General features: G+C 45.8%; 1 protein-coding gene across 1 annotated transcript in view; it reads left to right on the forward strand.

The window, feature by feature from the left end:
* The window catches only part of LOC147113508 (methylated-DNA--protein-cysteine methyltransferase-like), a 442117-nt gene extending 415314 nt beyond the window's left edge, over positions 1-26803 (forward strand). The window contains exon 6 of the mRNA XM_085994688.1: positions 25280-26803. Coding sequence (XP_085850814.1) covers positions 25280-25450 — 171 coding nt within the window. The 3' untranslated portion in view covers positions 25451-26803. The remainder of the gene's footprint in view (positions 1-25279) is intronic.
* The last annotated feature ends 320 nt before the right edge of the window (positions 26804-27123 follow it).

Consider the following 27123-nt stretch of genomic DNA (forward strand, 5'->3'; position numbering starts at 1 on the left):
AACCAGAGTCTGATTAGATGCTCACGGACAGCCCATCCGGAGCGGGGATCTGCTGTCTGCCTCCTCAATCTCCTCCTCCTCTTTCATTCCTCGTTTTTTTATTCGTTTATGGGATGTGGGCATCGCGGGCAAGGCCAGCATTTTATTGCCCATCCCTAATTGCCCTTGAGAAGGTAGTGGTGAGCTGCCTTCTTGACCCGCTGCAGTCCGAGTGGTGAAGGTACTCCCACATTGCTGTTAGGGAGGGAGATCCAGGATTTTGACCCAGCGACGATGAAGGAACGGAGATATACTTCTAAGTCAGGATGGTGTGTGACTTGGAGGGGAACTTGGAGGTGGTGGTGTTCCCATGCGCCTGCTGCCCTTGTCCTTCTAGGTGGAAGAGGTCGCAAGTTTGGGAGGTGCTGCCGAAGAAGCCTTGGTGAGTTGCTGCAGTGCAACTTGTAGATGGTACACACTGCAGCCACGGTATGCCGGTGGTGGAGGGAGTGAATGTTTAAGGTGGTGGATGTGGTGCCAATCAAGCGAGCTGCTTTGTCCTGGATGGTGTCGAGCTTCTTGATTGTTGTTGGAGCTTCACTCATCAAGGCAAGTGGAGAGTATTTCATCACACTCCTTACTTGTGCCTTGTAGATGGTGGAATGGCTTTGGGGAGTCAGGACGTGAGACACTCGCCGCAGAATACCTAGCCTCTGACCTGCTCTTGTAGCCACAGTATTTATGTGGCTGGTCCAGATAAGTTTCTGGTCAATGGTGACACCCCCAGGATGTTGATGGTGGGGAATTCGGCGATGGTTGTAGTGTCCGTGTGTTGATAAAGACACTGAAGACAGGAGTTGGTTCATAGGTATTTACTAAGCAAAGTCTGGGGGGGGTTCTAACAGATATACACAATGGGGCAGTAATTCGGGTCGGTGGCTTGCCGCGCGTGCAAGCCCCCGATATGCACTTACCCGACGCGCCTGCCGTTCACCTCCAGGGACGCCTGGAATTCCATTTTGAAACAGAAGAATCCCGGGCAGCGTTTGACGTCACGCCACCCAGGAGTGCAGCCAGCGCGAAGCCTGGAGCGCGCTGTGCAAGTGAGACACACCCCTTAAGGTCTCATTGTAGTAGGACACGCCCCCAATCTCTCCAAGCAGCTGCAGAGGACTTTGTAGTTACACAGCTGCAGGGAAAGTAAGTTATCTGCTATTTTATGAATGTTTTGTGAACTTTTATAAAATTTTAAAAACGTTTACATTATTTTGAAGAATCTGAAGTAGTTTTAAACAGAATTAAAGCAATTTAAAGACTTTTAAAAGTCCTAAAAGAATTTTTTTTATTCCATTTATTTATTTAGCAATGTCGTCGTCATACGTGTCTTCACACTGTTCCCTTTGGGGAACTGTATGAAGTGGTGGAAGGATTTATGGCCGTGATTAACGCTCATTCCGTGACCGTAACCATCTTTGAACCAGCCATTAGGGTGGTTAGTCCTATGGCGGGAGGGTTTTACGGGCTCCCACAAGCTATACAAGGAGGGGGGGCCACCCACACCCACGGACGCAAATATCCCGCTGGATGTCAACCCAGAATTTAGAGCCGGAGCTCCGACTCCACTTGCCGGGACTGTGTGGAGCGGGGTTCGAAACCCTACCCCGTCTGGCCCAGCAGCGGGGATCCTACCGCTACGCCAAAGGCCCAATCCGATTAGCAACGTGAAATGGCTGGAATGAGCACAATTCACGGCATTAAAAGAACTCACAATTGAACTGATGATGACCTCAGCAATCTCCTCAACGAGGTGGAGGCGCAGCGCCTGCTCATCATTGGTAATGAGAAGTCAAAGGCGCCGCAAAAAGGACAGATGATAGCTTGGTCTTTCAAGTGGCAGCATAGGGCTCCAGTTACGGGGAGGGAAAAGGCGCAGGAAACGTATGGGTGTCACCTTTTGCGCGGAGTGGGCCTTTTGCGTAGCGGTAAGCATCCCCGCCGCTGGGCCAGAAGGAGTAGGGTTTCGAACCCCGCTCCAGACAGTCCCGGCAAGTGGAGTCGGAGCTCCAACTATAAATTCTGGGTGGACATCCAGCGGGATACTTGCATCCGCAGGTGTGGGTGGCCCCCCCCCCCTCAGATGGGTTGTGGGAGCCCGTAAAACCCTCACGCCGTAGGACTAACCACCCTAATGGCTGGTATGAAGATGGTTATGGTCACGGAAGGAGTGTTAACGTGGCCAGAAATCCTTCCACCACTTCATACAGTTCCCGAAAGGGAACAGTGTGAGGATACGTACGACGATGACCTCTTGCGCAATGCACCTCCTTGGACCCTCAGTCGCAGATGCGAGGGGGCAAATCGTGCAATTGTTAAATTTTTCATTTTATTGACATGTAAAATGTTGGCCCAGTAATTCCCTTCCAAACGCGCGAGTACGGTCGGGGTACTTATGCGTCTGGCCGGAGGAAATGCCGGCTTTCAGCATGCACAGCGCATGCGGGGAAAACCTGCATTTCCTGTCCTCTGAACGAAGGGGTTCAGAGGCAGAACGCGTGCGACTGTACAGGCAGCGCGTGCGCAGTAAAATTCGCCGCTTTCATTCATGCTTTCAATGAGGTCAAGTCCTTACAACTTACACATGAAAAAAGCATGAGTACAGTTGCTCCAGAGGCTGCGGAGGAAGATATTTCTTATCGTGGAGCTTCTGAAAGGCAATATTTTTGTTTGGGAAAGGGAGGAAAGTTATTTTAAGAAATGCTGAGGTAAGTTTTAAAGTTTATTTTTGTTTTTTAAAACGGGTTTTCAGTACTGTAGGTAGAAGGATCAATTGTGGCTATGTGAATTGAATTTGCTGTGTTTATTAAATGTAAAAATGACTCCAACATTTTTAAGAAAGAAACTTTTCATCAGTAATATATTCTTTTAAGTAATTATGTATGTATGTCTGTATATATTCCTTTGCGTGTATGTATATATTCCTTTACTTATGTGTATGAATGTATGTATTTAATTATGACTTTCAGAGAAAGTAACTTATTGGAAAATCATAATTAAAATTATACATTCATACACATAAGTAAAGGAATATAAAACATACATACATATACGTAAAGGAATATATGCGGACATACATACATAATTACTTATTACTGATGAAAAGTTTCTTTCTTAAAAGTGTTGGAAATGTTACATTACTCATTTTAGAACACTCATTTTCACATTCAATTCACACAGCCACAATTGCTCCTTCTACCTACCGTACTGAAAACCCGTTTTTAAAAAAAAAAAAAAAAAAAATTTAAACTTTAAAACTTACCTCAGCATTTCTTAAAATAACTTTCCTCCCTTTCCCAAACAAAAATATTGCCTTTCAGAAGCTCCACGATAAAATATATCTTCCTCCGCAGCCTTGGAGCAACTTTACACATGCTTTTTTCAAGTGCAACTTGTAAGGACTTACCCTCACTGAATCCATGAATGAAATCGACGAAGTTCACTGCGCAAGCGCTGCCTGTGCAGTCGCACACGCTGTGCCTCTGAACCCCTTCGTTTAGAGGACTGGAAATGCCGGTTTTCTCCGCATGCGCTGTGCATGCTGAACGCCGGCATTTCCTCCGGCCAGACGCGTGAGTACACCGACCGTACTCACGCGTTCAGAGAGGAATTACTGGGCCATTATACAGGCTTATATAGCCCGAGTGGCAATTACCGGCATTACAGCACACCTGGGGCTCTTAAAGGCACATACACCACAATTCCTCCCCTTTTAGCTAACCAGTACATCATATTTTAAGTAATTATTAATTACATGTTATATGCAAAATAATATACATTGCTGTAGTTAATTAATTATAAGTTAGTCTCTCAGGAGGCTTCCTGACTCGGTCCGGATAACGCCTCGGGGGTGTAGTAGTTTCTGGTGGTGTAGTAGGTTCTTCTGGCAAGGCTGATTCGGCTTGAATGCCAGTGTCGGGTTCATCGGGTTCCAGTATCACCGGATCGGAGGTAGATATGGGTATCTCTACTTCATCGTTAGATGTATAGAGTTGTGGTGTAGGTTGTCCCTTTTCGGATGACTTTATGATTTGGTCAGCATGGCACCTTATTATGCTTTCTCCGATGTCCACGGTATACATCAGTGGTCCTAGTCATGTGCAGATAGTTCCAGGCTGTTGAGATACCGCGGCAAACGTGGGAGTCGAGACCAGAGTTAGTGAAACACAACTGCTTTAATCAACCTCATGGCAAAGAGGAACTGGAAAAGCCCGCGCAACCACTTAAATACTCCCCAGACAGGAAGTGCTCCCGGCAGCCTGTCCCTGCGGGAAACAAGTTGCTGGAGGAAAGGGCCCCCGGCTGGGGGCATCTGCTTAAACTGTCCATGCCGCCGTGAGCGGATTATGTCCAGTAGTGGCGTGTCGCCACAGAGCTCCCCCCAGAATCCGCTTAGGAGGAGTGGACGAGTCGTGACGGTGGTCTAATGGTTCTGCCGGAGCGGCTCTGAGTGGTCGCCGGTCTAGTTGGTGGGGCCGGGCGGTTCGCCGCCGGCTGTGCTGGCTTGCTGGCGGGACGGCCTCTAGTTGGAGGTCGGGCCACGGGGACCTGTTCCCCTGGTTCTGTGTGTGCTGGTTTGAGCCGGTTGATGGAGACTGTGTTGCCCGTGTCACCGAGTCGCAGCTTGAAGACCTTGTCCCCGGTTTGTAGTACCTCGTACGGTCCGTCGTACGGGGGTCGCAGGGGTCCGCGGTGCGCGTCGTGTCGCACGAAGACGAAGCGTGCCTGCTGTAAGTTTGGTGGGACGTGAGGTGCGAGTTCGCCGTGTCGGTTGACCGGAAGTGGGGCGAACTGTTGAGCGGAAGAGAAAGAGTTGAGCCGCTGCTGTTCGGCCGACCAAGGCGTGGTAGCCTCCGGAAGGAATTCGCCTGGGATGCGCAGCGGTTGTCCGTAGACTAACTCCGCTGCTGAGGACTGGAGGTCTTCCTTGACCGCGGTGCGTAAGCCTAGTAGCACCCACGGTAGGCGGTCAGTCCAGGTACTGTCCTGCAGGCCGGCGCGGAGTGAGGCCTTGAGTGACCTGTGGAAGCGTTCACACAGCCCATTGGCCTGCGGGTGGTACGCCGTGGTTCGGTGGAGCGTCACCCCGAGGTTGCGTGCTGTGGCCGTCCAGAGTTCGGAGGTGAACTGGTCGCCTCTGTCGGAGGTTATGTCGGCTGGTATGCCGAACCTTGCGACCCAGGTGTTAACGAATGCCCTGGCGATGTCAGCTGTGGTGGTGGAGGGCAGCGGCACTGCCTCAGGCCAGCGTGTGTAGTGGTCGACCATCGTGAGGAGATAAGTTTGGCCTTGCGATGGTGGCAGAGGACCGACGATGTCGACGTGTACGTGGTCGAAGCGGCGGCTGGGTACCTCGAAGTCTCCCAGGGGTGCTTTTGTGTGTAGCTGTACCTTAGCTCGTTGGCAGGCGAGGCAGGAGGTGGCCCAAGTCCGAACATCTTTGCTGAGGCCACGCCAGACGAAACGCTGGGAGAGGAGTTTGACGGATGCGCGGGCACCCGGATGGGAGAGCGCGTGTAGCGCGTCGAAGATGCGGCGGCGCCAGGTTGCAGGGACGACCGGCCTGGGTTGGCCGAGTGAGACGTCGCAAGTGACTGCCGTGGCTTCGGGCCTGTGCGCGACCTTGGCTAGGCGTAGCCCTGGCAGGCTGGTGGCCGCCGAGAGGAGGTCTGGGTCCGTGAGCTGGGCCGCTGCTAGTTGCGCGTAGTCGACCGCGAGGTGATTCGCGCAGATGGCGGGACGGGAAAGGCAGTCGGCGACAACGTTGTCTCTACCGGAGACGTGCTGGATGTCCGTAGTAAACTCGGACACGGCCGTGAGCTGGCGTTGCTGCCTAGCGGACCAGGGTTCGGTGTGCTTGGCCATCGCGTGTGTGAGCGGCTTGTGGTCCACGTACGCGGTGAAGGGGCGGCCCTCCAGGAGGAACCTGAAATGGCGGACCGACGGGTGGAGCGTGAGAAGCTCGCGGTCGAAAGTAGAGTATTTGACCTCCGGGGGGCACAGTTGGCGGCTGTAGAAGGCCAGTGGCTGCCACGCGCCATTGACCCACTGCTCGAACACGGCTCCGACCGCGTGGTCGGAGGCGTCGGTGGTGAGCGCGACCCGGGCATCGGCCCTCGGGTGCGCGAGCAGGGTGGCATCGGCGAGCACGTTTTTGGTGGCGTCGAAGGCGGCTGACGTGTCAGTGGTCCAGGCTACGGCCATCTTGCCAGATTTACCTCGGAGGGAGTCGTATAGGGGCTTCATGAGGGCTGCAGCGCTGGGGATGAACCTGTTGTAGAAGTTCACCATCCCAAGGAACTCCTGGAGGCCCATGATGGTTTTGGGGCGGGGGAATTGCTGGACGGCCTGCACCTTGTTGGGCAGGGGGACGACCCCAGCAGGGGTGATGTGGTGACCGAGAAAATCGATCTCGGTTAGGCCGAATTGGCACTTCGCCGGGCTGAGGATGAGCCCGTGTTGGGCTAGGCGCCCGAACAGGATGTAAATGTGTTCGAGGTGTTCCTGTTGGGAGGAGCTGGCCACGAGAATGTCGTCTAGATAGACGAATAGGAAGCTCAGGTCCCGGAGGACTGAGTCCATAAGGCGCTGGAAAGCCTGGGCTGCATTCTTGAGGCCGAAGGGCATCCTCAGGAACTTGAACAGGCCGAATGGGGTGATGACGGCCGTTTTGGGGATGTCCGCGGGGTGTACGGGGACTTGGTGGTAACCGCGCACCAGGTCGACCTTGGGAAAGACGGTTCGTCCGGCCAGTCGGGCCGAGAAGTCCTGGATGTGCGGCACCGGGTATTGGTCGGGGGTGGTGGCGTCATTGAGGCGGCGGTAGTCCCCGCAAGGGCGCCAGCCTCCGCCGGGCTTGGGGGCGATGTGGAGGGGCGAGGCCCAAGGGCTGCTGGAGCGGCGGATGATGCCGAGTTGTTCCATGGTGGTGAACTCGGCCCGCGCGATTTCCAGCTTGGCCGGGTTGAGTCTGCGGGCGAAAGCAGATACCGGGGGGCCGGTGGTGGGGATATAGTGCTCCACACCGTGTCTGGCGGCTTTGGCCAAAAAGGTCGGGTTAGTGAGGGCGGGAAACTCGGCTAGAAGTGCCGAGTAGTCGTCCGTGGCTCTGGCGAGGGCAGTCGGTCGTCAGGCCGGCCGAACGGGCCGGGGTAAATGCGCCAGGGATGGGGGCCATAGTGTTGATGTCGACGAGGCGGTGCCTCGGAATGTCGACAAGGAGGCCGTGGGCGCGTAGGAAGTCGGCGCCGATGAGTGGGCAGAGGACCCTGGCTGTGAGGAACTCCCAGCGGTAGCGGCGGCCTGCGAGGTCGAGCGTGACCATGCGGGTGCCATATGTGCGGATGTCCGAGCCATTGGCTGCGGCCAGCGTGATACCCCGTGCACCACGTTGGATTTCGAGGGCGGAGGCGGGGCTGATGCTGTGCTGGGCCCCTGTGTAGCACAGAAATCGGCGGTTGGTGCTGTCGTCGGTGACGTACAGTAGAGGCCCCTTTTGCCCCGCGGCCATCGTGGGGCCCGGTGCGGGGGGGGTTTAAAAGTGCACGGTGGCGTGCAGCGTTGGGTCCGAGTGCCAAAACGGGTGTGGTAGTAGCAGTGACCCGGAGTGGTAGGGCGGTCGGGCCTAGTGGGCCGGGAAGACCGCGTGGTCGTTGCCGTGAGGTCGGGCGCGACGTCGCGGGCGGACTGCGCAGAGAGCAGCCGGTCGGCCTTTTCGGCTATCTCATTCAGGTCCGTAGAGCCAGATTCCACAATGAGCGGGCGGATGCTGGCGGGGAGCTGCCGAATGAAAAGCGTGCGAAAGAGGGCGCCGGTGTTTTTGTCGTCCGAGAGGGACAGCATGTGGGAAAGCAGATCCGACGGTGAAGCGTCACCAAGGCCGGGGAGGTCGAGGAGTTGGCAGTTGCGCTGGTAAGAGGACGTTTGAAATTTTTTAAGGAGCGCAGCCTTCAGATTTTCGTACTTGCCTTCCGATGGTGGCTCCTGCAGCGCTGCCCAAACCTTGGGGACTGTGGCGTAGGTGAGAGAGGCGACGAGGTAGTCGTACTTCGTGGCGTCGACTGTAATGGGTTTCAGCCGGAATCTGGACTCGGCTTGAACAAACCAGGCTTCGGCCAGGTTCTCCCAAAAGTCCGGTGGTTTAACCGTGACTGCGTTTGTATCCGCCATGCTAGCTTAGGATTCGTCCTGAGCGTCGGGGTCACCAGTGTTGAGATACCGCGGCAAACGTGGGAGTCGAGACCAGAGTTAGTGAAACACAACTGCTTTAATCAACCTCATGGCAAAGAGGAACTGGAAAAGCCCGCGCAACCACTTAAATACTCCCCAGACAGGAAGTGCTCCCGGCAGCCTGTCCCTGCGGGAAACAACTTGCTGGAGGAAAGGGCCCCCGGCTGGGGGCGTCTGCTTAAACTGTCCATGCCACCGTGAGCGGATTATGTCCAGTAGTGGCGTGTCGCCACAAGGCTGCCATTTCTCGGTACGGTAGTCCCGGGCCAAAACCTGTTGACCTATCTGGAAGGCCCTAGTTGGCCTTTCATTCATGCCTTGAAACTGCCGGTTCTCCACGTCCCTTCTGATGTTGGGCTTGACCAAATCCAGCCGGCATCTTAGGTTTCTATTGAAGAACATCATGGCGGGAGTTTGGTTGGTAACCATATGTGTTGCATTCCTGTATGCGAATAAGAAGTTATCCACCTTGTGCTGAAGTTTTATGTTTTCATTACCCATGGCCTTTATGGCCTTCTTGAAGGTCTGGACAAACCTTTCAGCCAATCCATTGGTGGCGGGATGGTATGGGGCGGACGTCTAGTGCTTAACCCCATTGTTTTTTAAGAACTTTCTGAATTCTTCGGACACAAATTGCGGTCCATTATCAGAACATATCTGTTCCGGCAGCCCATTCCTGGCAAATATGGTCCTTAATACTGTGATGGTTTTTTCCGTGGTGGTGGAGGACATCTTTATTACCTCCGGCCACTTGGAGTGTGCATCAACCGCGATTAAGAACATTGAGTCCATAAATGGACCAGCAAAGTCGATGTGTACCCTTTGCCAGGGAGATGAGGGCCACTCCCATGGATGTAGAGGGGCTTGTGGTGGAGCGTTTTGGACCTTCTGGCATCCTAGGCAGCTCTTGGTCATTTCTTCGATGTCTCCATTGATACCTGACCACCATACAAACGCCCTAGCTAGGTTCTTCATTTTCACCCCACCCAGATGCCCCTCGTGAAGCTCCTTTAGCACTTTATCCTGGAGTTTGGGTGGAATCACCACTCTGGATCCACACATCAAGGTTCCTCGGCACACTGACAGCTGTTCTCTGCGAGAATGCTGGCAACAGTGGTTCGCCATGTGCTGGCCATCCCTTCACTGTTAAATCGTAGACCCGTGAGAGAGTCGGGTCATTTCTTGTCTCCCTTTCAATGGCAGAATTTGTCACTGGTTGACATTCCACTATGGTAGAGTGGAACATCTCTACTGGGTCTACTGTAGGTGCCTCTTCTACCGTTGGCGACGGTAGGCGCGATAAACCGTCAGCATTCCCATGCTGTTTTGACCCTTTGTATTCTATGTTGTATTGGTGTGCCCCTAGAAAAAGGGACCACCTCTGTAGCCTTTGCGCTGTCATAATGGGAACACCTTTTTTAGGGTTGAATATGGAGATGAGGGGTTGATGGTCAGTCAACAAGGTAAATTTTTGTCCGTGTAGGTAATGGTTGAATTTCTTCACTCCCCATACCAGGCTGAGTGCTTCGCTGTCGATTTGGGCATAGTTACGCTCAGCTGAGTTTAATGAGCGTGACGCAAAAGCTATCGGCCGTTCTGAGCCATCAGGGAATTTATGGGATAATACTGCTCCTATGCCGTAAGGGGATGCATCGCACGCCAGTCTGATTGGCAGTGATGGGTTGTAATGAGCCAAAAATTCTTCGGATATGATTAAGTCTTTGCATTTATGGAAGGCACGTTTACAGTCTTCGTTCCATTTCCAAATCACTCCTGTTTGTAGAAGTTCATTAAGAGGGTGTAGAAGAGTTGATAAGTTCGGTAAAAATTTATGATAGTAATTTATTAATCCCAGGAACGACCTTAATTGTGAAACATTTTCAGGTGCTGGGGCTTTTATAACCGCTTCAATTTTTTCAGGTGACTTATGCAACCCTTCATTATTAATTATGTGGCCACAATATGATATCTGTGATGCGCTATCAATTACTCATAAAAGACTGAGAGTTGGGAGAGTAACTAAAAGGCATTTATTAGCAAAGAACAGAGCATGCCTCTCGTGGTTGACTGGTTTCCAAGAAGGCAGGGGGCTGCAAAGCAGTCACCTTTATACCTGGGCATGTGGGTGGAGCCAGGGGCGGAGCCAGCTGAGGCATGCATAGATACAACAGTGTGCAACAACAACAACAACGGTGAACAACAATAACAGTGGTTTACCACAATCTGATTTTGGAAAAATTCGCACTTGGGGCGATTCGCTTGTAGGCCCCGTTCTTTCAGCCTAGTGAGCACCTGCTCCAAATTGGCAAGGTGCTCGTTGTCGTTTTCTCCTGTTATAAGGATGTCGTCTAGGTAGCATTGAGTCCCCGGAATCCCTTGCAGGACTTGCTCCATAGCTCTTTGCCAGATAGCCGGAGCTGATGCTACTCCAAAAACCAGTCGATTGTACTGGTACAGGCCTTTGTGTGTGTTTATCGTGAGATACTTTTTAGAGGCCTCCTCAACCTCCATCTGTAGATATGCCTGTGCCAAGTCAATTTTGGTGAAACGTTTCCCTCCGGATAGTGAGGCGAAAATATCTTCTATCCTCGGAAGAGGATACTGTACTGTGTGAAGGACCGGGTTTACAGTCACCTTGAAGTCACCACAGATGCGAATTTTTCTCTGTTCTTCAGATTTATCTTTATTCAATGCTTTTTTCATGACTGGAACGATGGGTGTTGCCCATTCGCTCCAATCTATTTTGGATCATACGCCTGCTTTTTCCAAATTCTCCAGCTCTGCCTCGACTGCTGGACGTATTGCGTATGGCACCGGTCTTGCCTTAAAAAATTTGGGAATTGCTGCATCTTCCACTTTTATTGAGGCGGTGATGCCTTTCAAGGTTCCTAGTTTCTCTTGAAACACTTCTTTGGCGTTGGCCAAGATGTCTTTTAATCGTTCAGGTTTGATGTCATCATTGTTTTTTTCCTTACTGGTCACCGTCAGTGCCTGAATGGAGTGCTAGTCTAAACGTATCTTCCTGATCCATTCACGTCCCAACAACGGTGGACCACCATCTTGTAGAATGTATAAATACAACTTTTGTATTTCTTTGCCGTTGTATACAACAGGCACCCTTATTTTTCCTTTGGGGTATACTTTCTGCCCCGTATATGTTTTTAAGATAATGGATGTGGCTTTTAGAGGTATATGCAAAAATAGTCTCTCGTAATCCCGTCGATTTATTACGGTTAGAGCTGATCCTGTATCTAGCTCCATTTTAACTGGGGACCCTGCTATTGTGAGGGTAACCCAAATGGTTTGGTAATCATCTTTGGCAAGTACATTATGTAATTTGAGACAGCTTAGTCTCTTGTTTTCGAAGTCGCTATCGCTCTTCTGGTCTTCGGAGCTACTGTCCGTCATCGTTTGTACCTTCCTGTAGTTTTCTTTATTGATTTTTTTTTCTCTGTCAGTGGATTTATTTTGTCCAGATCGGCATACCCATGCAATGTGTCCAATCTTCCCGCATTGCCTGCATGCTTTGTCCTTGAACCAGCAGTCCCTCTGGTTATGGGTGGATCTGCCGCAGCGATAACATCTTTCGAAACCCTGTGTCATTTCATGGGTGCCGAAGTCCTGTGTCTTTTGTTGTATCTCTGCAGCTCCTTTTGCTGCTGCTTCGTATGATACAGCCATACTGAAAGCTTTGTCCAATGTTAAATCTTTTTCAGAAAGCAGTCTTTTTTGTGTTCCTTCACTTAAGAGACCGCAAACGAATTTATCTCAAAGATAATCTGATAGTCCTGCCCCGAATTGGCAGTACTTTGATAGCTTTCTTAATTCGGTTAGGTAATCAGCGTTACTTTCATTCTTGTGTTGATTTCTCTTGAAGAACTTGAATCGTTCCGCTATCAGCAGCGGTGTTGGGTTTAAGTGCTCCTGCAGGGTATCAACAATTTCTTTAAAATTCTTGTCCTTTGGTTTGGCTGGAGTGATTAAATTTTGTAACAGCCCGTATGTCTTTGCGCCCATTAAGTTCAGAAGTACTGAAGCTTTTTTTCATCTTCTATTCCATTTGCAGTGCAATATACCTCTACTCTTTCCACGTATGTGGTCCAATCCTCTATTTCGCTATCAAAAGCATCAATATTACCAGATTTAGGCATTTCAGAAAAGATATGGCGCTTCCCGCGCTTTTTTTTTCTTTTCTGTAGCAAAGATATGGCGCTTCCCGCCGCTGCTGCCGATAACAACGCTGCTTACTGTGGTTTCCGTTCTCTTTTTTTAATTTACTGTTGGAGACTTGTTCCCGCCGGAGGTCTGAACGCTGACCTGCTTGCCGCGCCGGCCGTCTCCCGAGTGCTCCCTCCCAGTCCGTTATTGCTTGCCTCCGATTTCACTGCCTGTCTCAGCTGTAGAGCCAGCCACTGGAGCCCCAGCCTGATGCCCAGGAAGGATTAGCGCAGTACCTGCCACCAGCTTGGCCAGCTGGTGAAACCAAAGCTTCTCTCACTTCCTTGAGTCTTCTGGACGCCCGAGGAATCGATGTCCTTGAGGTGCTGCCGAATTGCAGGTAAGTCCGTTTCCACTTCGTCGCCACTGTAGTGTCCGTGTGTTGATAAAGACACTGAAGACAGGAGTTGGTTCATAGGTATTTACTAAGCAAAGTCTGGGGGGGGTTCTAACGGATATACACAATATACAGGCTTATATAGCCCGAGTGGCAATTACCGGCATTACAGCACACCTGGGGCTCTTAAAGGCACATACACCACAATGGTAATGCCGTTGAATGTTAAGGGGCGGTGGTTAGACTTTCGCTTGTTGGAAATAGTCATTGCCTGCCACTTATCAGCCCAAGCCTGAACGTCATCCAAGTCTTGTTGCATGCGGGCATGGACTGCTTTATTATCTGAGGAGTTGTGAATGGCGCTGAACACTGTGCAGCCATCAGCGAACATCCCCATTCCTGACCTTATGTTGGAGGGAAGGTCATTGATGAAGCAGCTGAAGATGGTTGGGCCTAGGACACTGCCCTGAGGAACTCCTGCAGTGATGTCCTGGGGCTGTGATGATTGACCTCCAACCACCGCAACCATCTTCCTTTGTGCTAGGTATGACTCCAGCCAGTGACGAGTTTACCCCCAATTCCCATTGACTTCAGTTTTACTAGCGCTCTTGATGCCACACTCGGTGAAATGCTGCCTTGATGTCAAGGGCAGTCACTTTCACCTCACCTCTCTGGAATTCAGCTCCTTTGTCCATGTTTGGACCAAGGCTGTAATGAGATCGGGAACTGAGTGGTCTTGGCAAAACCCAAACTGAGCATTAGTGAGCAGGTTATTGGTGAGTAAGTGCCGCTTGATAGCACTGTCGATGACACCTTCCATCACTTTGCTGATGATTGAGAGTAGACTGATGGGGCGGAAATTGGCCGGATTGGATTTGTCCTACTTTTTGTGGACAGGACATACCTGGGCAGTTTTCCACATTGTCGGTTAGATGCCAGTGTTGTAGCTGTACTGGAACAGCTTGGCTAGAGGCACGGCTAGTTCTGGAGCACAATTCTTCAGCACGATAGCTAGGATTTTGTCGGGGCCTTTGCTGTATCCAGTGCGCCCAGCTGTTTTTGATATCACGTGGAGTGAATCGAATTGGCTGAAGACTGGCTTCTGTGATGGTGGAGACCTCAGAAGGATGCCAATATGGATCATCCACTCGGCACTTCTGGCTGAAGATGGTTGCAAACGCTTCAGCCTTGTCTTTTGCATTCGTGCGCTGGGCTCCACCATCATTGAGGATGGGGATATTCATGGAGCCTCCTCCTCCGGTTAGTTGTTTAATGGTCCACCACCATTCACGACTGGATGTGGCAGGACTGCAGAGCTTTGATCTGATCCGTTGATTGTGGGATCGCTTAGCTCTGTCTAGCATGCTGCTTCCGCTGTTTAGCATGCATGTAGTCCTGTGTTGCAGCTTCCCCAGGTTGGCACCTCATTTTTAGGTATGCCTGATGCTGCTCCTGGCATGTGCTTGTGACTTGTGCACCAGTCGCTGAAGGTAAGCATGCAGGTGCAGCAGGCGTTTAAGAAGGCAAATGATATGTTGGCCTTCGTAGCGAGAGGGTTCGAGTACAGGAACAAGGATGTCTTGCTGCAGTTGTACAGGGCCTTGGTGAGACCACATCTTGAGTATTGTGTGCAGTTTTGGTCGCCTTATCTGAGGAAGGATGTTCTTGCCATGGAAGGAGTTCAGCGAAGATTCACCAGGCTGATACCTGGGATTACAGGAATGATGTATGAGGAGAGATTGGTTCGATTGGGCTTGTACTCGCTGGAATTTAGAAGAATGAGAGGGGATCTCATTGAAACTTTTAAAATTCTGACAGGACTGGACAGACTAGATGCAGGAAGGATGTTCCCGATGGTCGGGGAGTCCAGAACCAGGGGTCACAGTCTAAGGATGAGTGGTAAGCCATTTAGGACAGAAATGAGGAGGAATTTCTTCACCCAGAGAGTGGTGAACCTGTGGAATTCTCTACCACAGAAGACAGTAGAGGCCAATTCATTAAATATATTCAAGAAGGAGTTGGATATATTTCTTAAGGCTAAAGGGATCAAGGGGTATGGGGAGAAAGCAGGGACCGGGTACTGAATTTGGATGATCGCATTGAATGGCGGAGCAGGCTCGAGGGGCCGAATGGCCTACTCCTGCTCCTATCTTCTATGTCTATGTCTATGTTCTTCTACACTCCTTATTGAACCAGGGTTGGTGCCCTGGCTTGATGGTAATAGTAGAGTGAGGGATATGCCGGGCCATGAGGTTACAGATTGTGGTGGAATACAATTCTGCTGTTACTGATGGTCCACAGAGCCTCATGGATGCCCAGTTTTGAGCTGCTAGATCTGTTCTGAATCTATCCCATTTAGCACAGTGGTAGTGCCACACAACACATCCTCATCCTCCTCCTCCTACGGTGGTCCCAGAACCCGTGGTAGCAAGGGCTGCACCCTCACGTTGGCCAAGTTGTGGAGCATGCAGCAGACTACCATGAAATGGGACACCCGCTCCGGCGTGTACTGGAGGGCTCCTTAGGAGCAGTCAAGGCAGTGGAACCGTTGCTTCAGCATCCTGATGGTCTACTCGATGAGGTTCCTCGTGGCAGCATGGCTCTCATTATATGATTGCTGACCACGAGTGGTGGGGTTGCGGAGGGGAGTCATTAGCGAGGTACAGAGCGGATACCCCTTGTTTCCGAGTAGCCACCTTCAGGTTTGGCGTGGTGACTGGAAGATTGCTGGCACTGTGGACTGGCGCAGGATGAAGGCATCATGACTGCTACCAGGATACCGGGCATTCACCATCATGATGCGCTGGGTGTGGTCGCACATCGACTGTACATTAAGTGAGTGGTAGCCTTTGCGGTTATGGAACATCTCGGGATTGCTATGCAGCACCCACAAAGCCATGTGAGTGCAGTCAATGGCGCCCTGCACCATGGGGAAGCGCAATATCCTTGCAAAGCCATAAGCGCACTCCTCCTGCTTCTCTCTGTTCAAAGAGAAGACAATGAAGTCCTTTCTCCTGGTGTACAGAGCCTTTGTGACATCCCAAATGCAGCGATGGACGGTGAACTGGGAGATGTTAGTTATGTCTCCTGCTCCAGACTGGAAGGATCCAGTGGCGAAAAAATTGAGGACCACAGTGACCTGGAGGGCCACTGCTAGCGACGTCATCGCCCTGCTCTGAGGCTGCATGTCTGGTTTCAGGAGGTGGCAGTGTTCTGTGACCACCTCCTTAGTGAAGTGGAGCCTCCAAATACACTGCTCCTGGCTTATGTGCAGATAGGAGAAGTGCTCTCGGAAGACCCTAGGTGGGTAAGGCCTCCTGCTGAGAGCCCTCCTGCCCTTCCTCCTCCTCCCTCCGTGAACATCTTGTCCTCTTCTTCGCTGCTTCCAATCCAGCTCCTTGTCATACTCGAGTGCGAGGGGGACTGCAAGCAAAGCCCCCATGACTGGGAGCTAGTGGTGTGAGCAAAGCTCTTTAAATGGGAAGCGAGGCGTTCTCCACTTGCAGCAACACTCCCTTTCACCTCACTAACTTTAAACAACTCTAGAAAGCTCCAAACAGTTGCACAAACTTACACAGAGCCAGTAGAAATAGAAAAGCAAGTCAGCTGCAAGTTGTCGATGATCACTTTAAATAGCGCTGGAGGGGGATCCTTCCTGCTGCTGAACACATGGTCAGCTGGTCGTAATTAAGAGAGGACAGTAAGTGGAGCGGCAACATCCAAAAAAGCAGATCGTGCATCAAATTAGCGTTGCACACTCATTGACCTCATGATCTGTCTCATTTCCATTTCTTGAGTGAGCGCAGGCAACAGCAGCACTGCAGATCTGCCCAAAATGGCGGCCATCGCGGGACCCGCCGGAAGCGGGCGAATGTAAGGCGGCCGCCATTTTTACTTCCAAACTGGCCTTAACGGCCATCACAAAAACGTCCAATTTCCCAGCCATTAACTTTTAAAAATTGTGTTCACAGAAAATGGTCATGTTGGCTTTGTTACTCGGTTTGTTGACAGTGGAAGATGGATTTGGAAATAAATACAATTATGTTGCTGAACCGTCAGTTGGCCATAGTGGAATGGTCACTTTCTACTGTATAAAGCCTAAAACAAGTAATGAGCTTGACACCACTGTTGAACACTGCTCCATTCAGTCTACTGACAGGATTTGCTAAATGCAGTTCAAAGACAATCAATACATGGTACAGAGAGTTTTTCTTTACCTTTTTTAAACAAGAGCTTTATTGGGGAGTTAGTTTATTCACAGATTGCCACGAGCATTAATGACTGCCAGCGTCTTGTTTTGCCAGTCACCTAGATGGCTGTTGATAAAGATTTAGCATCATGTTCTAAGTGTCAGGGCTGTCAGTAGTGCTGAACCATTTGACCAGAAGAAAAAACGCACAGGGAGCTATTGATTACAGCTTCTCAGTGTCACTTGTTCACCAGGATTTAGGTATTGATGAGGCCTGGAGTGAAAACAAGTCCTTTCCCTGGTGGGCTCTACCCAGAAGTACAAAATGCAAAGTTAGAGAGAATATTCAGCTGTTACCTGAATCTAAGGGATTCCAGTATTGATTGAAAGGCTCCTTCATGTTATTTTTGTTCAAGACAAATCTATGATTTTGGAAATTTACAGTACATGAAAAAGTGAGCGTATCCGACTAGATGTATTGGAGTTCATACAGTCAGTATGACAGATGCTGGGAAAAATAAACTATTTAAAATACTATGTTATCAGTACTTTAAGATTTATTTCAACAAAAGTTTTAAGAATTCAATTTCACAAATGTTTCATGGTTTATTACTATGGAATATAAAGCTCAAACACTTGTTGAATTTTGAAGTTGTTTTGGATGGAGGCACCAGCTTTGGTTCGACCTTTTCAAAGACCAAGACCCAGGCCATTGAAATGGTAAGCTAAAGGGAATCACCCAGATGAAAATGTGGTTCTGCTCAAAGTTGTCTGTCAGATTTCATGACAGATATTTAAGGAGGAACCAGAGATAGACATTGCCCACTTGTATTGACTGGGTTTATTTGACTTTACAGTACCCTCAAAATTAAAATGAAGGCGTGCCCCCAATAATTTAGCTGGTTGAGGTACTGAGCAGCAAACCACACAGATCAGGAAGCTCCGAGGATTGATCCACAATCTGTTCTGAGTTAGCTGATTTCAGCCAGGGTGTCAGTAAAGGCACAATTGGCTACAGCACGCCCAGTCATTGGCTGTGCAGCATGTTAGAACATCCTGAGCTCATGAAATCTGCTATATAAATGTTCTTCCGTTATTTCAATTTCTTTATTTCCTTCCTAAAGGATGATCACATGTGGAATTATACCCAACAAAGAAATCAACACCTTCAGGAAAGGAGGAGGGCAGTGGAGAAAAAAAAGAATGGTTGGGGGGGAACTAAAAAAGAGAAGGCACTGATACAAATTTTAAAAAATAAGAAAAGGATGTACTATCTTTAACAAAAACGCATACTGTTGTGTATGGTGCACATTTTAATACTGCCCCTGAAGTAAATTACCTACCACAATAATGATTCCTTTCATGCAAAGTGTGCTTTTCTGTCTTTTTAAAAATATGTTTCACGCTCTTTTGATACACCAATCTGAGAGATATGGAAAACAGATGTGTAGCCTGTTTGCAAGCTTCTACCAGTGCCTATGTAACCATCTTTTGTTTCTTAACTTGTCCCATTACCATCTCCTTTTGCCTTGCGCCATCATCCCTTTTGTCTCTTAATCTCTCCTGCCTTCCATCCTATCACAGACCTTCCCTTTTGTTCTTTCCTCCCCTCCCCCCTTTCCCTGCCCCTGCACTTGCTTAAAAACCTGTTCCATCTCCAGATTTTTCCAGTTCTGACGAAGGGTCATCGACCTGAAACGTTAACTCTGTTTCTCTCTCCGCAGATGCTCCCTGACCTGCTGAGTATTTCCAGCATTTTCTGTTTTTATTTAACCAACTATTTGATTGTAGTTGAGAACATTGCAGGTTGATGCCACCTTCTGCAGGTTGTCACCTCCCTCAATTTTAGGGGGAATGATTTTATCTTTACTTGATGCAACTCTCTTCTGGTCCCGCAGGGAACATGAGCTCACTCTGTAGCAAAATCAATGGTACAGTCCTAGCACCCAACCATCCCCTCGTGCCACCAGGCTATTTGTACCAGTTTAAAAAAAATTGCTAAAATCCTAGTGCTAGTGCTCCAATAAATATTTTAATATTCAATGAATCTGTTCTAGAGAGAGGTTATCAATCAAACTGAAACCATATTTCACAGATAGAAACAATCAATGATTACTGTTTCTAGACACACAAAAGGAGTTTCATTTTAACACAGTTGTTAACCCATTTAAAATAAATGAGTTAATGATTGTGTTGAGTAGTGCACAAAGCAATGTTGAACCAATGTATTAATCTGTGTGCTAACAGAGAAAACTAAGCCCCAAAATAAAGTAAATGATTGAAATTGGCAAGTTACTATTTCATTACTAAAATGTAATTTATTTTGTACCCTTCTCTCTATTTGAAATAGTCATTCTATGCAATATAGCACCATAGGGGTATGCAAATCATAATTCTTGAGAATTTAATATCATTTTTAGGCTTAAATTTCTCTAATATTAGATAAATTATTATAATGTCATCAAAAGCATAAATTAAGTGAGGGAAAGAGAAATATACAATGAAATACAGAAAAATAATATGATGTAACTGCTACAATTATATTATTACCTTTAGACTGTAAAAGCTCATTTCCCAGTACCATTTCTGTACATTCTTACGGATAAAAACAATTCCATGGAAAAGGAAGGAAAGTTCAAGGGTTACAGTTCCTCGTACAATCTGTCATCGCTTTGAATAGAAACCATTTTTAACACCAATGACAGTGATGAGAGCAAATGATATCAGTTTGCCTAGTCTAAGCATTCATTCTGGTGTATTCCACACTCAGTCACATACTAGACCTTGTACGTTCTTTTTAAGTGAAGTGCTTAATGTAACCTTTTATGATTACAATGGTTATATCTAATGAATTTCCACAATTCATTGAGATCATGTCACACAGCAAGAATATCCTAATAAAAGGTATACTGCTAACTAAATATTACAATAAATAAACACTGAAATGTTAAAAAATAAGTAAAATAGGATTCCATTCGTACTTGTAATTAGTTGAGGATTTGATTATTTTCCTTTTATTTTTATTCTACTGCACATTTACTGAAACAGTGGACAAGATGAATATAGACAAATGTTGCATCTTACTGAATATACACTTAACTCTTGCAATCCCTAGTTTGAAAACTGAAGTAATAGCGATATATTTATTGATTAGTGGAGCATTTTTTATTGTACTACAAGCATGAAGTGCGCAACACTTCAAATAGGACTGTTTTCATTGCATTGGCTTAATGGCATTATTGTCGATGGTACATTCATTTCTGCTAACATTTTATTATTTAGTATTATGCTGTAAAGACTCTCAATTTAATTCTATCAGTTTTAGTTACAACTTCCTTAGTAGCTCAGTGTGTGGCACTGGACTTTACTCCAAGAATGGAACAAGCTCAATTTTTGGCCTCATCTCAGCAAAACTATGATGGGGATACTCCAATTATCCTAAGTATAGGAAGTAGGCATGTGTGAAAATCAAGTAAGGACAGGATCAGGTTTGGCCATGGCTTTCTCTTTCCCTCTTCCCCAAGTTGAATAGCCTACCGACTCTCACTTTGTAAATTTGTACATGAAAAATGGTAGTTTGGATGAGATACCAGAGTTGCCGACACATGCACCATAGCAGCCTCACTGTCTTCAGTAAAGGACCAGGTAAGGGAAAAAATGGGATGGATAAAGAAAATGAAAGGTGATGTCTATCACACATGGCACCAGTTTTCCCTTCTAACCAATTTAGAATGTTCATATGCATGGCAATTCCAGTGTCGGCAAACAGTCTCATTATCACAACTTCCCAATGAAGCAAGTGTCAGTTCAAGGTCAGCTTACCACACACACACACCAAACTGGAATGAATGCTCTTAAAAATTATAATGAAGCGAATGTGTGGGACAAGGAGTTTGCAACACAGTACTTTCACGTCTGGGACCTGGGTTTGAATCCAGTCTAAAGTCTGTCTGCTGGCTACAAGGATCCTGTGTCCCTTGACTCAAATGTCATTGAGTCATTCCCAACCTGATTCCTAATGATGTGAGTCCACAGCATAAAACTCCTCATAATTTAACACCAGTTATCACTAAAATGGCAGTCTCACTAAAATAGGCCATAAGACTGGCTCATGTCTGAAATGGAAAGGTCACACTGGTGCAGTCGGGAATATTCTTCTCCATTTGGGATTAAAGTACATTTTGCAACAAAGCCAGAGAAGCTTTATTGTGCATCTACTTGTACTGTATCTACCCAAACTGTGCATGTTGTTGAGATGGGTACTTAAGTGAGAAACAGTTCCATTCCCAGACACTGACATTCCTTACTCCAGTGAATACAAAGAAGTAAAAGGCCCAGTATAAACAAGATGTTCAGTCAATGCACAGGCAAAGATTGAAGAACCTGATTTCCAAAATAAGTTTCTTTGCACTTGTACCACATGTCAAGATGGCGTGCGGGAAAATTAAATGTTTTTGTGTCTTTAAGTCAAAATGCAATAGATTTGTGAATTTTTGTACTTCAAACAAAAATGAACATAAGTAATCAAAGTACAATTTCAAATCCTCCATTGCGGAAGCAGTTATGACTGATTTCAGTGCAGACCTGATAAAAAAAAATATATTAAAGAGGGGAGCAACAGTTGCAGAATGTAACTAACACTGTACAAGTGACGTGGCCACAAGCAATAATATCATTAATTGGGACAGGGGTTACATCAGTTGCTGACTAATGTTTACCCCACCATCCAATACTTTTTCATCAATTTCAACTTATATACTGCCATTTTCCTCTTCCAGCTACAGGTAATCTTATGACATGCCAGTTAGTGAGTAATAATTTTTCAACTTAGCTAGTCACTACACAGTACCTCACCAGTAATAGAGCTTTCTTCTGTTCCCTGTTGACCTAAGAGATGGGGTAAAATCAGCAGACTTGCTGAAAGCAGCAGGAACACATTAAACTATTTTAGATTAACATAGAGCAAAACTTAATCATATTTCTGTTTGTAGACATTATGACGTGGAAATATCATAAATCAGTTGCACTTCCAACTTCACTGAACATACTAACAAAGATGTAAGTCATTTTCCTGTGCCTGTTTTATATATGAAAAAGTTAGTTTGAAAACATCATGTGGGGGATGCACTGAATTTGCAAGGTGACATCTTCAGGGTTTTGAAAATGCTATTTGTATGCATTTTTGTTACACAGCTCCGAAAGTAATGCATTTCTGTACATGAAATCGATAGGAGTCACCAAACAATTGTGTTTTATTCTTGCACTGGAAATGTAAGTCGCAGTATTTTGAAATTGAGGCTATGATTTTTTTCTTCTTCGCTGCAAGCACTGGCTTCCAATGATATGTTAAACACATTCCACTACTCTTTATGGGCTAAACAAAGGAATATGAATGCTCATATTTTCACCACAAGCTGGTGGTTACTTCATTATATAAAAGGAATGTTGTGCCATTCCGTGATTATAGTGAGCAAATTTGGGAGATTAGAATTTTTTCTGCCTTCTGAGTTTTACTACATCCAGTTTAAATGCAAGCAATTTTCTAATATACATTTAGATATTATATATATATATACAGCTACATTTTGCAAATCTAATCTCTCTCCTGTCTGAGCGTTATACCTGGTTTCGTATTCTAAACACATGTGGTAAGACCATAAGAAAGCATCGAATGAGAAAAAAATATTCAGCCCACCAAACCCATCCCTTCCAAAAAGCAAATAAACCAGCTCTCTCCCTAGAGCCTCCCTACCTGATTCATTTCACCTCTTGAAGAAAGATTCTGCAAAGTTTCTCTGTCCCCAAAAGATGAATCGACCAAAACTTCAGAATAACTATCCAGTCTTACATCTGATGTTGTTTATTGTTGACATCGCACTCTAATTGTGATGAATTCAATGTCCAGCTGGAAAATTAACATCCTGAACTTTGCCAAATGTCCACACTGCATCTGGAAAAGAAAGACTTGCATTTATACAGCGCCTTTCACAACCTCAGGATGTCCCAAAGCGCTTTACAACCAATGAAGTACTTTTGAAGTGTAGTCACAGTTGTAGTGTAGAAGGCTGATTGGCCGCACATGACCCACCTCAAACCTTAGTACGAGCCCAAAATCAGTTCAGAATCCTAATCACAATGGGCATACTTGCTTCATACCTGAATCCTACATGTCTAAACCACAGCAGCTGCCTCCACAGCTACTCCCGTGGTTGGTTCACATCCCAACACAACTGGTTTGCCTGTACTTTACCTTTGTCACTTTTTCAAGACTGGGTAAAGAAATTCAAATTAAAAATATATTGCACATATGCAAAACGTGCTAAGTGTGGATGAACATGTGTCATTTTGTTTAACCTTTTTAAGTTGTATTTCAGCTACTCTTTGCTGTGTGATCGAGGTAAATAATGGGTGCAAGCAGCTAAAGTGGCAGGGGTAACTGGAGAGGGTTCTTCTGCCAGCTAGCTCTTTAAACCGGCCCAAGTCTAACGAATTGGTTTTCTGAAACTAACCAGAACACAGAAATGTGTTTCCAATGCAAATTCTCAACATCTTTGGACAGGCTAGGTTTACCATAAATGTCCTTTTGACGAAGCATGTGTGGTCGGTTTTCAAATAATAATGTCACACCTGTATTGGAGGTACCAATATCACAACTGTTTCATTCAGTCTCACCCCTTCACTCTCGAAATGCAATTTGCAGAACATAGCAGATATATGCTGTGGCTCTATATAGCACATAAAATGGAACTACACCAAGGAGCTGATGATGGTGGGGGAGGATGATTGAAGAAAGAGAAGAAGCTTTGCAGGGTGTTGAAACTCCTTTTCTGTGTTAGGTGTGAAATGAACCACATTGGAAAAATAAAACTGTGCTACACATTTGCTGTTTTACATTTATTCATTGCCTGTCTGCTAAAGTATTTATTTGCAGCAACTGTCTAATTGCTAATTTATTAGTCATTTTGATTTTAAAGAGGGTAATTTAGATAGTATTTATGCATATGCCTCCCATTCCTTAAAATAATGTTGTGACCTGCATTATTGGTATTTTGCAATACTGTTTGTTTTAATATCACTGAAACAGTACGACATTATTTAATCATGTTGTGCAGTTTATCACAATATGCCAAAATCAGGGTTTTTCTAGTATTTCTTGCTGTGTTGCATACTTAGTATGGCATGCCTTTATACATTGAAATTAACAAACAATATTCTATAGATCACTGAATGTAAATATTGTTTTTAATATAATAAGGCAAAGTAATAAATAATGTCCAGTCAGACTAAGGCACTATTAGGCTACCTATTTGTCAATGGAATAAACATTTTAGTAACAAAACCCAGGTGCTTTCTGCATCCAGTCAAATCTGTTTACATGCAAATGGCAAACAAATGTGGGACCGTTGAGAAAAGTTGTATTCCAAGATTGTACATAATATAAATGCTAGAAATTAAAATTTCATTTTGCTCCAGGTTTAGTAGTTATTAATACAGCTGTCACATTATTTATAAATTAAGTTAGAAGCACTATTGTGACGTATTGAATCCAAAAAGACTTGACTGCATTACTTTCTATATTATGTTGTTCATACAAACCTTTATTCCAAGATTCTGTTTACATGAACATGGGTACATTTTACAAACTTTTCATCAAACAAAAATATGATCAGACTATCCTAATAAACTGTGAAAGTTGAATGTAATTTGCTGCAAATTTAAAATTTCAGATGAGTGACGATGTAGTAACTCATTTATTAATGAGGGAAAAATCACAGAATTATAATACTTACCAATTATGACAAATGCTGGTTATCTGGCGAATGGCTAAATGTAGCACTTACAGAATGTGGCAAATACTGGCAATCAACAGTAGATTCCAATTGATTAATATTCTTACTGTAGTGAACATCACCATTCTTCAAGGAGTCACTCTGCATTGTCAGGTGCTACCAGTAAAGTAACATCGCAAATAATAATAAAGCCAACATACAGAACAATGTATGAAATTTAAAAGAAACCGATACAAGGGAATAAATTCAACACTAATTTGTGACTTCTAAACTGCTCTTGCTGTCTTCTCACAGTTTATGATGCCATCTGATTAGACTACAACTTGGTAACACACACCAAAATATCCCTTATTCCCTATATGGGCTTTATTTTTATTTTGACTGCAAAATTCTGTGACGTGTTTATTATAGTTCTACGGTGATTTTTTTTAATAAGTAAAATTTAACAGATGTATAATGATTTTTTTTTTACATGAATCTCAGGTGCCAATTCTTGTGCCCTGTCACAGAGTGATCTGCAGCAATGGGCAGATTGGTAATTATATGGGAGGAAGAGGAAATCACCTCAAACAATGGCTACTGACACATGAGAAGCTTCTGAAAGAGAGCCGAAAAACATCTCGGAGACTTCGTCCAAAGCTGCCACACAGCTAGAATGTACGCCAACAATATTCAGAATAAAACAAGCTCTTAACACATCCACTATTATTTAGGGAATTTGTAAATATTTGAGTGACTTAAAAAGATAAAAGAAACTTGAGAGTCAGATGTGTGGTGGCACCACTACTGTATTAAAAAGGCTGGATACATCCTGAGGGACGCTGGCCTTTCTTGTTTTTACATTTTACAGAAGAATGAGTACAGAGAACTGTGCATGTTGTGTGTGTATTTTGTTCCCGTCTACAGGCTTTTTTGTTCTATTTTTAATGCCCATTAAAGCAAGGATAAGGGAGTGGGAGGGGCATGGCAAATGTTAGGTGCAACTGCCCCTCTAAGGAAGCATCTGGCTCACAGAGGGGACAGCCGACAGTCTGGAGCTCGCGTGTTACTGGGAGCAAAATGAAATCCTGAGGCTTCAGCACACACCTCTTTATTCCTGCACTGCATTGTATTTGTCCAGCATGGAAAACTGTACCCCAGCCAAATGAGTGTCAATGAGTGCCCTGTCCTCTTTGATGTTTGAGCGACTGAAATAATCTTTTTCATAAACACTTTTCACAAAATGCTCACAAAAACATTGAAAAGGAAACATTTTTTTGCGTGCTGTCATTTAAAAAAAAATTTGTCACAGCTCAACCATTGCATTATTTTTTTATTTGAAATGTATTTTTCAAGTCTCATGGAAAAGGTGCAACTGAGACATTGTGTGTATTTTTTGCTGGTGGAATCCTAATTATTGTTGTAATTATAGGAACTGTTAAATTTGTAAAACTTTCTCTTGAGCGGTGGATTTCTTGCAAAGCATGTAGTCTGATTATTGAGTTTGGTGCAGCTTAAGAAGGGCAAAGATTGTACATGTTTAATTAGCAAGAGGAAAAATTACTTCAGTTGTATTAATGGAATATTGTCAATGATGTTGTGGGGTCCAGGCTGAATCACGGACCTAAGCTACACCTCGGTTAGTAATGTTTTTCGTCGCCCACACTCTTTCATTCATAGAATCAGGTAAATAATGTGTGCTTTAGTTTGCAGTTGTCCTATAGGTTCCTTTCCCATGGAAATTATTTTATTGGCTAGATGATGAGGTTGTGGAGAGGGAACTCTCGCTGGTACTTTCTTTTCCCACTGAAGACGTTGTTTGAGCAGCGACAGTTATCCTGCCCGGGGGAAGATGCATTTTCCTGCCCTTTCGTGCTCCCATTTGCTCTCATTGTTAGTCAACGGGTGCGCATGCAAGGCTGTGATATAATTAGTTTATTCTGAATATATAAAAAAGGATTTTTAAAAATGTGCAAAACTGGACAATGTAATTTGGAAAATAAAACTGTTGTGTTGCATAACCACAAATTGTGTCAAATGTGATTAATCACAGAATAATCAATTAAAGGTCACAAGCTGCCACAATTTTTCACAAACAAGTACCTCCTCCTTAAGAACTTTAAAGTTGCAGTGAAGATAAAAAGGGGACAGATAAATTACGTACTACATTGAGACTGCCACACAATTGATACAATAGGATTTCAGGCTGTTACACAGATCAAACATGATAGCCTTTAAATCATATCAGAACAAGATACCTATGCTATAATACCCCATGTGAGAACACACATGTGGAATAGAAAATACCTCCTAGCTTTTTAAGAGCATAACTTCTAACTTTTTCATGA

The sequence above is a fragment of the Somniosus microcephalus genome, chromosome 8, assembly GCF_052327205.1.
Source record: "Somniosus microcephalus isolate GS21.2 chromosome 8, FLI_Smic_1.0, whole genome shotgun sequence".
In the NCBI taxonomy this organism is placed as follows: domain Eukaryota; kingdom Metazoa; phylum Chordata; class Chondrichthyes; order Squaliformes; family Somniosidae; genus Somniosus; species Somniosus microcephalus.